Below are 15,618 nucleotides of genomic sequence, written 5' to 3' on the forward strand. Positions count from 1 at the left end.
GTTATCATCTCTCAGCTACCTGGGAGAGGACCAGACAATTTCTAGATTGATCATAATTAAAACTGAAAAAGAAAACACGATGACAAAGCTGGCAGCAGGCAGAAAGGCAGGAGGAGGAATACCTGTAAATTCTCACAAAGCAGTGTGCAATTCTCAAATAAATACGTGTGAGAGCAGCTACAGAGATTACTAATGCCGGAGGGAGAAAGGTGCTAGCCCAGTGGAAAAAGAGGGAAATAGAAAGGAAATCGGGGTTAATGGTGTGAGCAGAAAAAAAAAAAAAACCCGTCTGGAAAAACGGTGCAAGCAGGAGGGGCTCGGAGACCTTCTGGGGCCCTGTTTCCTGCATATCTCTGCACAGTGAAGCCCAGATTGGCTCCATTCTCTTCCAAAGCCCTTCTTTTAAGGATGCCAGGACACGGAAGACAAAAGCTACTCCAGAATAACCAGGAAACAAATTTGCTTCACTCAACAATTTACAAAGCTAGTTACAATGGACTTCTTTAAAAAAACTACCACATATAAAATAGGAAGTATGACCAGCACCTACAATTTTGCCAGACAATAGATGCTTTAGACTTGCGAGATTCTCTGTTAGCTACAATGTGGAGTTGTCTACAACCTCCCCTCCACCTCCCTCATGTTTCTAGTCAATTTAGGATTAACCACAGTCATTAGGGTTCATTTTTCCAGAAGAGATTTCTGTTCAATTTCTTGTTCTTTTTACTCACTGTAAACAGTGTTTTGTGTCTATGACCACAGTTAATGCTGAATAATTCTTACAGTTTGCTGCTTGCAAAAACAGGGACAAGTTGCCTATTGTTGACCACATCAGTTCTCTGAGAAAATGCAGACACAATTCAATAATGTAGTGAATGTGCTACCTGCGGCCTTGCAGGCTCATGTCAGTTTGTGATATTTCACTGTGGCTCAGCATTGCAGGAATCCTTTGCAGTTCGATGGCTAGCAGCCACCTTCCCCCTCAGCTTCCTGTTTTGCATTTACAGATGCTAAACTTACCTCTTTGGAGTCTAGATGCATCTTTCTTTTGACATGTCCAGAGAGCATCATCTTCCATGTGTGACTGAAACCCAACTGTCTTCTCTCTCCTGTTCTCACCATTGCTCGCGGAGTCTGGGTGCTTCTTAACGGATGGTGATGCTTCAAGTAGCCAGCCATTGCACTTTGACTTCAGTAAACTGAAAGAACAAACAAGAATGAAACTTCGAGAGCACAGAAAAGGATAGAGATCACATACAGGTATTTAAATTCAGCATGGCAATTCAAAGCAGTTAGAACTTCCTTTCTTTATTGAAGTATAATTTAAATAATTCACTGAAGGTCTATTTTGTGTCCTGCCACAACAATTTTGGAGAAGAAATGGTCCATATCCTCAAAAAGCTTACATTTGGAATTGGGGAAATGAGACTCAAATCCATGAAACTGCTAATAAAGTCACAGAGTATGACTAAGAGTTGAATATCTGTAGAAATAAAAAGTATGCTAAAACAAGACTTGCATATCTAAAATGTTTTCCAAGTGCTAAAAATGAACATTAGGGATTAAAATATCACTAATGTGCTTCCAAATGCATTTGTGTTTCTCATTTTCAATTGTTAGGGTAAAAAAATTGTTAGGGTATTTATTACATAGCCAAAGTATGTAAGAAGTAATGCAATAGTGTATGTGGAAGAACTGGACTCTGTCCTTACACAATTTCATTATAAAGTCAACAAGACAAATATGGAACAAAAGACTAATTTTAATGAAAATGAACATATGCTTTTATTCCTCTCTAATAAGCTGTGTTCCCATTATTAACACATTTTCTCTTAGAACATTTTATTATTCTATGGAGAAATATTCAGATGATGCGTTACCCCTCACTATTCCATCAGCCTGTTTCTTCTAATTTAAGTTCACCACAGACTCATGATACTCCGGTAGGTATGGGTAGGTATGGGGGAAGAACTGCTATATTCCTAAAGTTTTATTTATGAAATTTATATTTATTAAATAAAAGCTTTCTACAAAAAAGAAACCAAAAACAGCAAGAAGAGTAACACCACAAAAATTTCAAAATGAAAAAACCTAAATTTTTTCCTTAAGTTTGTAATAAAGAAGCAAATTTCAGAAAAACAGTTCAACAAATAGTATGAAAGAAAAAAAAAAAAAAACGAAAAAAGAAACGGTTCCTTGACAGTCAAGACAAGGGAAGCTCAAGTCATCCCTTCTCAAAGTGTCAATTTTACTTTTACAGATTTAATTTTAGGTGGTCTATTAGTTCTCACAGATAAGGGAGAACATATGGTATTTGTCCCTTTGGGACTGGCTTATTTCACTAAGTATGATATTTTCCAGATTCATCTATTTTGTTGCAAATGACCAGATTTCATTTTTTTTACTGCTGTGTAGTATTCCATAGTGTACATATCCCATAATTTCGTTATCCAGTCTTTAGCTGATAGCTGATGGGCATTTTGGTTGATTCCATGTCTTAGCTATTGTGAATTGAGCTGCAATAAACATGAGGGTGCATATAACTCTTGTTTACTGGTTTCATTTCCCTTTTGTAAATTTCCAGAAATGGGATGGTTGGGTTATATGGTAGGTCTATATTCAGATTTTTGAGGTATCTCTGTACTGTCTTCGATAGTGGCTTTACCAGTTTACATTACCACCAACAGTGGATTAGGGTACCTTTTTCCTCACATCCAGGCCAGCATTTGTTGTTTATTGATTTTTATTGATTTCTGTATTAAAGCCATTCTAACTGGGGTGAGGTGAAACCTTATTGTGGTACTGACTTGCATTTTCCTGACAGCTAGTGATCCTGAGCTTTTTTGTGTGTGTCTGTTGGCCATTTGGATTTCCTCTTTTGAAAAATGTCTCTTTAAGTCCTTTGCCCATCTCTTAACTGGGTTGTTTGTTTTGTTGTTGTTGGGTTTCTTGATCTCTTTGTATATTCTAGTTAGCACATACTCGTTAAAAAACTTTTTTTCCTTCAAGACCACAGAGATCACTTTCCCATGCAAATCCACTACCAGATGAGTCCTTCAAGTTATATAACTTCCATTCATTGGCCAGGAAAGTAGGGAAGATAAAGTGCCTTACCATGAATGTAATACAAACGGATCTCAGTCTAGAAATCCTAAGCCCAGGCAAATTCAATGACTCCATCTATGTTTATTTTTGTAGTAAAATGAATGTGACCATGACTACTAGTTCTCCAAATGCATCCGTTCTTCACTCAGCTGAGCTCCAAGTATCAGTCTATCCTCCCAATATTGACTGCTCCTTGCTTCATCCCATTTCACACACAGGTTTTCGCTCAGTTTTCTTCAAAAACCAAACTCAATAGAGGACTTGATTTCTAATTTCCCTAAAATAAAGATGGCTGAAGAAAAAAAATTCTCCCTGAATTTATATATAATTCAATATTCACCAATCTATGCTTTTTTTTTCTTTTAAAGATTTTATTTATTTATTTGAGAGTACACTGTCAGACAGAGAGAGAGAGAGACAAAGAGAAAGGTCTGGGTCTGGCACTGTGGTGTAGTGGGTAAAACCACTGCCCGCAGTGCCAACATCCCATATGGGCGCCAGTTGGAGTCCTGGATGCTCCACTTCCAATCCAGCTCTCTGCTATGGCTGGAAAAGCAGTAGAAGATGGTCCTTGGACCTCTGCACCCATGTGGGAGACCTGGAAGAAGCTCCTGGCTCCTGGCTCCTGGCTTCAGATCAGCACAGCTCTGGCAGTTGTGGCCAATTGGGGAGTGAACCTGTGGATAAAAGACCTCTCTCTCTACCTCTCCTCTCTCTCTGTAACTCTGATTTTCAAATAAATAAATTAAATTAAATTAAAAAAGAGAGAAAGGTCTTTCATCTACTGGTTCACTCTCCAAATGGCTGCAACGGTCAGAGCTGGGCAATCCAAAGCCAGGAGCCAGAAACTTCTTTTGGGTCTCCCACACGAGGGCATGGGCTCAAGCACTCGGGCTATCTTCCACTGCTTTCCCAGGCCATTAGCTGAGAGATGAATCAAAGATGAGCAACTAGGATAGGAACCAGAGCCCATATAGAATGCTGGTGCCACAGGCAGAGGCTTAACCTACATTACCACAGTGCCAGCCCTCACCCATCAGCTCTTGTAGTCTTAATATCTTAGAATACACGTTTTATTCATACTATTGATACCAACATGATCCTTGCCCTCTGTGACTATGGCCTGTTGTTCACCTCTTTCTTAAAACCTACTAACTTCCCTCAATTGGATTCTTTGTTGATATTAAAAACTAGATCACACCTTCTACTAAAAACTAAAACCTGGGAGTGGGCATTTGGTTAGCAGTCCAACAGTTGGGATGCCAGAATTCCAGACTGGATTGCCTGGGTTGAAAAGCTAGCTCTGCTCCTGATTCCAGCTTCCTGCTAATGGGCATCTTGGGAGGCAACAGGAAGTAGTAGGTTCAAGTAGTTGGGTCCTTGCCATTCATATGGGAGACCCACATGGAGTTTCTGGCTTCTAGCTTCAGCTGTATTGGGCATTTGGGGGGTGATTCAGAGAGATAATGGAAATTCTGTTTCTCAAAACAAAAACAAAAAAATAAAAACAAAAACTCAACAACCTAAAACTAAAAAGTCTTCCCGTAAGTGGGAAACTAAAGTAATATTCAGTGTCAGCTAGGGTGTAAGAACAAGAGCACTTTAATCAACACAAAATAAAAGTGTACCTCCTTTCAAAAATTCTAATTTTAACAATTTAGGGTACAAAATTACATGAACAAGAGCATGAAAATATTTTTTTCAACAGTGGTCACTGCAAAATCATGAGTGCACTTCAAAAAGTTCAGTACTATGGTACAGCAGATTAAACTGCTGTTTGGGATACCTATATTCCATATTGGAGTGCCAATGGGAATTGGCTACTCCAGGCTTCCAGTCAAGCTTCCTGTTAATGCAAATGGGTGGCAACAATGATGGCCCAACTACTTGAGTTCCTGTTGCTCTCCTAGAGACCTGGATGCAATTCTTGGCTTCTTAGGACTTGGCCTAACCTTGGCTGTTTCAGGCATTTGGCATGTGAACCAATGGACAGAAGACCTCTCAATATTTCCATTTCTGTCTCTCTGCCTTTGAAAAAAATAAATCAACCTCTTAACAAAAAGGTTCATGGGGCAAGTGCTGTCGTGTAGTGGGTTAAGCCACCACCTGCAGTGATGGCATCACATATGGGCTCTGGTTCGATTCCCAGCTGCTCCATTTCTGATCCAGCTCCCTGCTAATGTGCCTGGGAAAGCAGCGGAAAATGGCCAAAGTGCTTAGGTCCCTGCACCCATGTGGGAGACCCAGAAGAAGCTTCTGGCTCCTGGATTTTCTCTGGCCCAGCCTTGGCCGTTGCAGCCATTTGGGGAGTAACCAATGGATGGAGGATCTCTGTCTCTCTGTAACTCTGCCTTACAAATAAAAAAAATCCTTTTTTTCAATAAAGGTTCATGGAAAATGCATACTATAAGAGAACTAGACATGAATTTCAAAACTTTTTACACCAAAACAAACTTATCTCTTGATTCCATTATTCCACAAACTTTCTAAAGTCCCTTCATGGTTGTAGAAGTGAGAAATTGAAGGCAAACCTTCAGCAGGGGAAATGAGTGAGGAAATAATAGCACACATCCATTCTCAGGGACACTCTTCAGCCACTAACAAGAAAGAGGGTTCTTTATGGAAATGAAGAGAAACTAAACAAAATAAAAGCCATTTGTGATGATGGAACATATAATATGATTTCACTTTTATAAAAGTAAAGACACACGAAATATGTTTGAAGTTCTGGGTGGATAAATGCCAAACCAGAGCAAAATCAAGAGAGGGTGACTGAGATGTTTATATTTTAATTTTTATATTTCTGAATATTTTAATTTCTTCAACTAGGCATGTGTTTTATTAATCAAAAAACAAAAAACTTTCCCTATATCCATTCCAGTACCATCTCCTCTTTCTGTCCCCTTTCTGCCAAACTTCTGATCAAATGGTGATATAGTCTAAGTTTGTGCATACCACAACTAATTTTTGAAGAACACATTGAAGGCTTTTCCTCTTTGAAGTCTTTCTCCTTGCCAGACCACTCACAGCTACTGACACCTTTCTTAAAATGTTTGCTGCCTTGGCCTTCACGATCTAATATGCTGATTAGCTTTCTAGTTGCTGGAGGCTTCTCCTCACATTCTTTTACTGGAAGGAAACTCTTCCATTTCCTTCCTTCCCCTTAAATGTTTACATTCCTAAACATTCTTTTCGCATGCCATTTGCTTGGTCACCCTTGTTATACCTCCATATCTTCAGCATGATTTCTAGATAGAGTCCTCTAGCTCACAGTGCTCTCCAAAACTGCTGACCTGATTACATATCTGATAAAAGCTGAAAGGGGTATAAAGCAATGCATTAATTTCATTTGAAAACCAGTGCCTCCATTAGTGGCGGTATCATCTTCTCAGTCACTCAATAAGAACTTTTTTCTTGGCAAAGGAGGTAAATTCATAACTTGAGTGAGAGAATGAGTATTGAGGTAAAAGATGAAGATCTAGAGTAGAGAACTACACATCAATATAACTGATGAACACAGATGCAAAAATCCTCAATAAAATACCTGCTAATAGAATTCAACAACACTTCAGAAAGATCATTCACCCAGACAAAGTGGTATTTACCCCTAGTATGCAGGGATGGTTCAACATTCACAAATCAGTCAATGTGATACATCAGATTAACAAACTGAAGAACAAAAACGATATGATTATCTCAATAGATGCAGAGAAAGCATTTGATAAAACACATCTTTTCATCATGAAAGCTGTAAGCAAACTGGGTATAGAAGGAACATTCCTCAACAAAATTAAAGCAATCTATGAAAGACCCACAGCCAGCATCTTACTGAATGGGGAAAAATTGAAAGCATTCCCAGAAGATATGGCACAAGACAAGAATGCCCACTCTCACCATTGCTATTCAATATAGTCCTAGAATTTTTAGCTAGAGCCATCAAGCAAGTAAAAGAAATCAAAGGGATACAAATTGGGAAGGAGGAAGTCAAACTATCCCTATTTGCAGATGACATGATTCTATATATAGGGATCCAATTGACTCTACTAAGAGACTATTGGAACTCATAGAAGAGTTTGGTAAAGTGGCAGGAAATAAAATTAACACACAAAAATCAATAGCCTTTATATACACAGACAATGCCATGGCTGAGAAAGAAGTTCAAAAGATCAATCCCACTCACCATAGCTACAAAAAAATAAATACCTTGGAATAAATTTAACTAAGGATGTCAAAGATCTCTATGATGAAAATTATAAAACAAAAAATGGAAAAATCTTCCATGTTCATGGATTGGAAAATCAATATCATCAAAATGTCCATACTACTGAAAGCAATTTACAGATTCAATGTAATCCCAACCAAAATACTGTGGACATTCTTCTCAGATCTAGGGAAAAAAATGATGCTAAAATTCATATGGAAACAAAAGAGACTCCGAATAGATAAAGCAATGTTATAAAACAAAAATAAAGCCATAGACATCACAATACCAGATTTCAAGACATACTACAGGGCAGTTATAGTCAAAACAGCCTGGTACTGGCATACAAACAAAACCAATAAAAACCAGATGTATAGACCAATGGCATCGAATAGAAATTCCAGAAATCAATCCACACATCTAAAACCAACTTATCTTTGGTAAAGGAGCTAAAATCAATTCCTGGAGCAAGGACAGACTCTTCAACAAATGGTGCTGGAAAAAGTGGATCTCCACATGCAGAAGTATAAAGCAACACCCCTACCTTACACAAAAATCCCCTCAAAATGGTCAAAGACCTAAATCTATGACCTGATACCATTAAATTACTAGAGAATATTGGGGAAACACTAGAAGATGTTGGCATAGGCAAAGAGTTCTTGGAAAAGACCCCAGAAGCACAGGTAATCACAGACAAAATTGACAAATGAGGTTACATACTGAGAAGCTTATGCACTGTAAAAGAAACACTCAGCAAAGTGAAGAGGCAACCAACAGATTAGGAGAAAATATTTGCAAACTATGTAACTGATGAAGGATTAATATCCAGAATCTATAAAGAGCTCAAGAAACTTAATCACAACAAAGCAAACAATCCAGTTCAGAAATGGGCAAAAGACTTCAACAGGCATTTTTCTTTTTCTTTTTCCCCAAAGAAACATTTCATTTGAGGAATACAAACTTCATGAATTTCATAAGTACAAATTTGGGAATATAGTGATTCTTCCTACCATACCTGCCCTCCCACCCACACTCCCACCCATCTTCCTCTTCCCTCTCCCATTCCAAGTCCCATTCTCCACTAAGATCCATTTTCAATTAACTTTATACGGAGAGATCAACTCTATACTAAGTATAGAATTCAACAATTTGAACTAAAAAAAAAAAAACCTGTTCCTCAATAGTTGAGAAAAGGGCTATTCAAAGTCATTGCATCTTGAAGTTAATTTCAGTTCTTTATTTTAGAAACTTAACTTTTTACAAAGTTTTAATATTTTTAACTCTATATTTCCAAAATATTATACTTCACATGCAATCAACATAAAATATTTTTAAAAATCTGTTTTTCAACTTAGATGTATTTAATATGTATAGCATGCATGTATCAATGCAGACGAGCTGCACTTCTTTCTTTTTTTTTTTTTCCCAAAGAAACCTTTTATTTAAGGAATACAAACTTCATGCATTTCATAAGTACAACTTTAGGAATACAGTGATTCTTTCCAGCATACCCACCTACCCACTCGCTTTCCCACCCCTCTGCCTCCTCCCTCTCCCATTCCCAGTCCCATTCTCTACTGAAATCCATTTTCCATTAACTTTATACACAGAAGACCAACACTATACTAAGTAAAGAGTTCAACAATTCGCACGAAAAAATAAAATAAAAAAAAAAACAAAAAAAACCTGTTCCTCAACAGACAATGGCTGTTCAAAGTCATTGCATCTTGAAGTTAATTTCACTTCTTTTTTTTTTTTAGAAACTTAATTAACTTTAAAGAAGCACCCATGAATGATAAATCTTTTGTGAGCACTTAGACATAACTATAACTTATGAGACATAAGAATGTCTTCCATTTAATACATTAAAGGAAAGTAAGTCCTTGAGAACAAGTTTTATCATTAATTAAGGAAGCACCTAAGAAAACAAGGAGTGGAGTTGGACACTTAGGCATAACTAAAACTTATTAGACATAAGAATATCCTCTACTTAAAACATTAAAATGAAATAAATCTTTGAGAAAAAGTTTTATTGTTAACTCTCATAATACAACTCTTTGAGGACAGAGGTCCTGCCTGGAAAGCTAGTGCATAGTGACTCCTCTTGTTAATTTAATAATTAACACTCTTATGTATGATGTCAGTGACCACCTGAGGCTCTTGACATGAGCTGCCTAGGCTACGGAAGCTTTTTGAACCCATAAACTCCGTCAGTATTTAGACAAGGCCATAAGCAAAGTGGAAGTTCTCTCTGCCCTTCAGAGAAAAGTACATCCTTCTTTGATGACTACTTCTTTCCACTGGGGTCTCATCCACAAAGGTCCTTCACATAGGACATTTTTTGCCACAGTGTCTGTAGTTCTTTTTCTCTCCAACAGGCATTTTTCAAGAGAGGAAATTCAAATGGTAGATCTTTATTCAGATTTCTGAGGTATCTCCATACTGTCTTTCACAGTGGCTTTACCAGTTTGCATTCTCTCCAACAGTAGATTAGGGTACATTTTTCCCCACATCCTTGCCAGCATTTGTTGTTTGTTAATTTCTGTCTGAAAGCCATTCTAACTTGGGTGAGATGAAGCCATACTGTGCTTGAGGTTTTCATTTCCCTGATGGTTAGTGATCTTGAGCATTTTTTCATGTGTCTGTTGGCCATTTGAATTTCCACATTTGAAAAATGCATGTTCAAGTCCTTTGCACATTTCTTAACTAGAAGCTTGTTTTGTTGTTGTTGAATAAAGGATTTAGGTATCTCTTTAAGGTAAAACAGAACAACGAGGAAAACAAAAACCCTTGGGATAATGCATATGATAAATGTGCAGATGTAAACAAACTGAAGAAGAAGCAGTTGGGTTAGAAAGGTAGGGCACCAGAGCCAAGGGGTTACAACTTTGAGCCATGGTAAGTGACAGCAGGCTCCAGTTGTGGCCATTGAGAAGGCAGGTACCTGAGAACAGAAGCAAACTGAGGGAGACAAAAACTAAAACCTATGAAGTTTGAAGAAAAATTCTTTTTCCTCTATATCACTCTCCCCAGCCAGTCTTGTCTGTATTATCCCGGATGTGATTAGGCTTCCCTTATCTTTCCTAGTGACAAGACATGACATCAGGCTGATCTCCCTATGGACACTATCTTCCTCAGTCTGCTCTGCTCTAACATCCAACACAGGACAGTCCTCAATGTGGAATATTTCCTCACTCTGCACAAGCGCCGATATTTTCTTGTAGATGCTCTTCTCACTAGACTAGATTTCTAGTTTCCTGGAAGTTTACTATTTTTTCCCCTATAATGAGTGAATACTGGTTGAGTTACATAGAATACCTTTTATATACCTGTTTGAGATTAAGTTTTCTCTTTTTTACCTTTTTAAAATTTTGCTAATATGCAAATTACATTGATTGATTATCAAACAGGCTCTAACATCTCAAAAAAATTTATTTTTTGGCTATGATGTGAGGTAGGGATCAAAGCTCATTTCCCCCCACATCTATATCTATTATTCCCAGCATTCATTTAAAAGACTTTCTTTTTTGCATCATGTTTCTTGGCACCATTGTCAAAAATCAGTGAAGTCTATGCATGTGTGCGTCTGTTTCTGGACTCTTCTTTTCCATTGCTGTTTATCTATGTTAATGTGAATACCAGACTGTATTGATTATATAATTTCTATTTACATACCTGAAATTAGGTAGCATATGTAATTAAATTTATAGCAAATATCTCATTGCTATTCTATGCCCTTTACATTTTCATAAAAATTTCAGCATAAGTTTGCCAAATTCTATAAAACACCATGCTGATATTTTGACAGAAATTGCATTCAGTCTAAGCTTCAATCTAGGAAACAATTGCCATTTAGGACAATATTAAGTGTTCAAGCCCAGGAATATGCATTTCTTTATAATAAGTGTTGTTTGTTTCAGCAGTATTTTGTAATATAAATGTAGAAATTTTGTACTTCTTTTGTTAGATTTACTCCTAGGTATTTGATGGTTTTGATACTATCAGAGATGATTTCTTTTCTCTTGTATGCTTACTACTATTGTTACTACATAGAAGTAAAATGTATTTTTTATACATTGAACCTATATTCTGCCATTGTGTTAAATTCACTTAAGAATTCTACTAGTTGTTTCTGTAGGTTCCTCAGGATTTTTCCAGGTGGACAATCATGAAACAGATGGATAGACCAATGGAACAGAATAGAAACACCAGAAATCAACCCAAACATCTACAGCCAACTTATATTTGATCAAGGATCCAAAACCAATCCCTGGAGTAACAACAATCTATTCAATAAATGGTGCTGGGAAAATTGGATTTCCACGTGCAGAATCATGAAGCAAGACCCCTACCTTTCACCTTACACAAAAATTCACTCAACATGGATTAAAGACTTAAATCTACGACCCGACAGCATCAAATTATTAAAGAACATTGGAGAAACCCTGCAAGATATAGGTACTGGCAAAGACTTCTTGGAAAACACCCTAGAAGCACAGGTAGTCAAAGCCAAAATTAACATTCGGGATTGCATCAAATTGAGAAGTTTCTGTACTTCAAAAGAAACAGTCAGGAGAGTGAAGAGGCAACTGACAGAATGGGAAAAAATATTTGCAAAGTATGCAACAGATAAAGGGTTGATAACCAGAATCTACAAGGAAATCAAGAAACTCCACAACATCAAAACAAACAACCCACTTAAGAGATGGGCCAAGGACCTCAATAGACATTTTTCAAAAGAGGAAATCCAAATGGCCAACAGGCACATGAAAAAATGTTCAAGATCACTAGCAATCAGGGAAATGCAAATCAAAACCACAATGAGGTTTCACCTCACCCCGGTTAGAATGGCTCACATTCAGAAATCTACCAACAATAGATGCTGGAGAGGATGTGGGGAAAAAGGGACACTAACCCACTGTGGGTGGGAATGCAAACTGGTTAATCCATTATGGAAGTCAGTCTGGAGATTCCTCAGAAACCTGAATAGAACCCTACCAGTCAACCCAGCCATCCCACTCCTTGGAATTTACCCAAAGGAAATGAAATTGGCAAACAAAAAAGCAGTCTGCACCTTAAAGTTTATTGCAGCTCAATTCACAATAGCTAAGACCTGGAACCAACCCAAATGCCCATCAACAGTAGACTGGATAAAGAAATTATGGGACATGTACTCTATAGAATACTATACAGCAGTCAAAAACAATGAAATCTGGTCATTTGCAACAAGATGGAGCAATCTGGAAAACATGCTGAGTGAAATAAGCCAGTCCCAGAGGGACAAATATCATATGTTCTCCGTGATCGGCGACAACTAACTGAGCACCAAAGGGGAAACCTGTTGAAGTGAAATGGACCCTAGGAGAAACAGTGACCTGATCAGCTCTTGTCCTGACTGTTGATGTACAATGTAATACTTTATCCCTTTTAGTATTTTTTTTTGTTCTAGTACTATTGGTTGAACTCTGTAATTAACACACAATTATTCTGAGGTGTTTAAATTTTAACTGAAAAGTGATCCCTGTTAGGAATTTGGAAACCATTATGCTGAGTGAAATAAGCCAGCCCCAAAGGGACAAACATCATATGTTCTCCCATATCTGTGACAAGTAACCGAGCACCAAAAGGAAATCTGTTAAAGTGAAATGAACACTATGAGAAACGGTGACTTGATCAGCCCTTTGCCCTGACTGTTGATGAACAACTTAATACGTTATCCCTCTTAGTATTTTTTTTTGTTTGTTCTACTTAATACTTTTGGTTGAATACTGTAATCAATACACAGTTATTCTTAAGTGTTGAAACTTAACTGAAAAGTGATCTCTGTCAAATATAAGAGTGGGAATAGGAGAGGGAAGAGATGTGCAAATTGGGACATGCTCAATCTGACTTGCCCCAAACGGTAGAGTCAGAAACATACCTGGGGATTCCAATTCAATCCCATCAAGGTGGCATGTACCAATGCCATCTCACTAGTCCAAGTGATCAATTGCTGTTCACAATTGATCATAATGATAGGACTAACAGTCAAAGGGATCACATAAACAAGACTAGTGTCTGCAAATACTAACCGATAGAATAAAAAAGGGAGAGAATGATCCAACATGGGAGGCGAGATACATAGCAGACTCATAGAATGGCGGATGTCCTAAACAGCACTCTGGCCTCAGAATCAGCCCTTAAGGAATTAGGATCCGGCTGAAAAGCCCATGAGAGTATTTCAGGCATGGAAAGTCAAGACACTCTGGCAAAACAACAACAACAACAACAAAACCCTAAATGAAAGATCTCCACGAGTGAGATCTCAGTGGAATGAACAGGTCATCAAAGAAGGAGGTATCTTTCTCTGAAGGGAGGAGAGAACTTCCACTCTGACTACGACCTTGTCTAAATATGATCAGAGTCGGTGAACTCAAAAGGCTTCCATAGCCTTGGCAACTCATGACAAGAGCCTAGGGTGATTACTGATGCCATAAACAAGAGTGTCAATTTGTTAAGTCAACAATAGGAGTCGCTGTGCACTTACTCCTCATGTAGGATCTCTGTCCTTAATGTGCTGTACATTGTGGTTTAATGCTATAACTAGTACTCAAACAGTATTTTTCATTTTGTGTTTCTATGTAGGTGCAAACTGTTGAAATCTTTACTTAATATATGCTAAACTGATCTTCTGTATATAAAGGTAATTGAAAATGAATCTTGATGTAAATGGAAGGAGAGAGGGAACGGGAAAGGGGAGGGTTGTGGGTGGGAGGGAAGTTGGGGGGGAAGCCATTGCAATCCATAAGCTGTACTTTGGAAATTTATATTCATTAAATAAAAGTTAAAAAAAAGAAATAGTCAATATTTTATTACAAAATTGGCTTTGTGCTAGATGATTTTTCTTAACTCTAAGCTAATGTAAGTATTCTGAACCCTTTTTAAAAATTATTTATTTATTTGAAAGGCAGAGTTCCTGGGGAGGGATAGGGACGATGAGAGAGTGAGAGAGAGAGAGAGAGCGAGAGAGAGACTCTTCCATCCACTGGTTGACTCTCCAGATGGCTGTATCAGCCAGGATCTCCCATTAGGGTGCTGTGGAGAAGGACTTGGATCATCTTCTGTTGCTTTCTAAGTTGCATTAGCAGGGAGTTGGATTGAAAATGGAGCAGTTGGCACTCAAACCTTTCCCTATATGGGATGTCAGCACTGTATGCATTGGTTTAACCCACTGTGCCACAGTGCTGGCCCCCTGAACATGTTTAGGGTAAGTGAGGCTTAGTTATAATACTTGGTAGGCTAGGTGAATTAAACCCATTGTAGACTTGATATTCTCAGCTTACAACGGGCAACTCCATCATAAGTCACAAGAAGCATCTAAATCTTGATGGACATAAAAGAAAATGTGGCTTTAATCAGTGAATAGTCAGGAAGTTTCAGAAGAGATACTGAAACTGGAAAAGAGTTAGTTGGAGGGGCTAGCATTAAGGCACAGTGGGTTAAGTTGCTGCTTGTCACATCAGCATCCCATACTGGAGTGCCGATTTGAGTCCTGGCTTCTCTGCTTCTGATACAACTTCTTGATAAAGTGCTTAGGAAAGCAGAGGATATTGGACAAAGTCCTTGGGCCCTTGACACTCACATAGGGAACCTGGATGGAGTTCCTGGCTCCTGACTTTGGCCTGGCTTTGCCCTGGTTGTTGTGGCCATTTGGGGCATGAATAAGTAGACTGAGATTCTCTCTCTCTCTCTCCTTCTCTAATGCTCTGTCTTTCAGATAAACAAATACACATAGACACACATATTTATTTTTTTAAATAATTGGATAGAAATTCCAGAACTGTAAATTACAGAGAGTGAAATAAAACTTAGGTATGGAGATTAAAGAACAAAGGATAAGTGAATTTTATGAATAAGAAGAAAGGATATAATTTGAAGAACAGAGAGAAAAACAATTTGAAAAAAAAAATGACTATAGTTTCAGGGATCTTGGAGAAAACATTAAGCCGTACAACAAATATAACTGAAGTTTCTAAAGGAGAGACATTTGAGAACGGAGTAGAAAAAGATTTTTGGGGCCAGTGCTCTGGCATAGTAGGTTAAGGCTCTACCTGTGGCATCAGCATCCCATTTTGGCACCAGTTGGGGATCTAGCTACTCCATTTCTGATCCAGCTTCCTGCTAATGGTCTGGAAAAGCAGCGGAAGATGGCCTGAGTGCTTGGACCCCTGCACCCACAAGGGAGACCCAGAAGAAGCTCCTGGCTCCTGGCTTCAGATCAGCCCATCTCCAGCCATTGTGGCCATTTGGGGAGTGAACCAGCAGATGGAAGA

The 15,618-nt window shown here is 38.1% G+C and overlaps 1 protein-coding gene across 10 annotated transcripts in view; it reads right to left on the bottom strand.

Moving 5' to 3' along the window:
• KIAA1328 (KIAA1328 ortholog) overlaps window positions 1-15,618 on the bottom strand; it is a 336,489-nt gene that overhangs the window by 48,199 nt on the left and 272,672 nt on the right. For all 10 annotated transcript variants that reach the window (XM_017344119.4, XM_002713504.6, XM_089305780.1 and 7 more), the window contains one exon: window positions 1,021-1,199. In XM_017344119.4, coding sequence (XP_017199608.4) covers window positions 1,021-1,199 — 179 coding nt within the window. The remainder of the gene's footprint in view (window positions 1-1,020; window positions 1,200-15,618) is intronic.

Source organism: Oryctolagus cuniculus, chromosome 10 (assembly GCF_051225735.1).
Source record: "Oryctolagus cuniculus isolate XC-2025 breed Fujian yellow rabbit chromosome 10, ASM5122573v1, whole genome shotgun sequence".
Taxonomy (NCBI): domain Eukaryota; kingdom Metazoa; phylum Chordata; class Mammalia; order Lagomorpha; family Leporidae; genus Oryctolagus; species Oryctolagus cuniculus.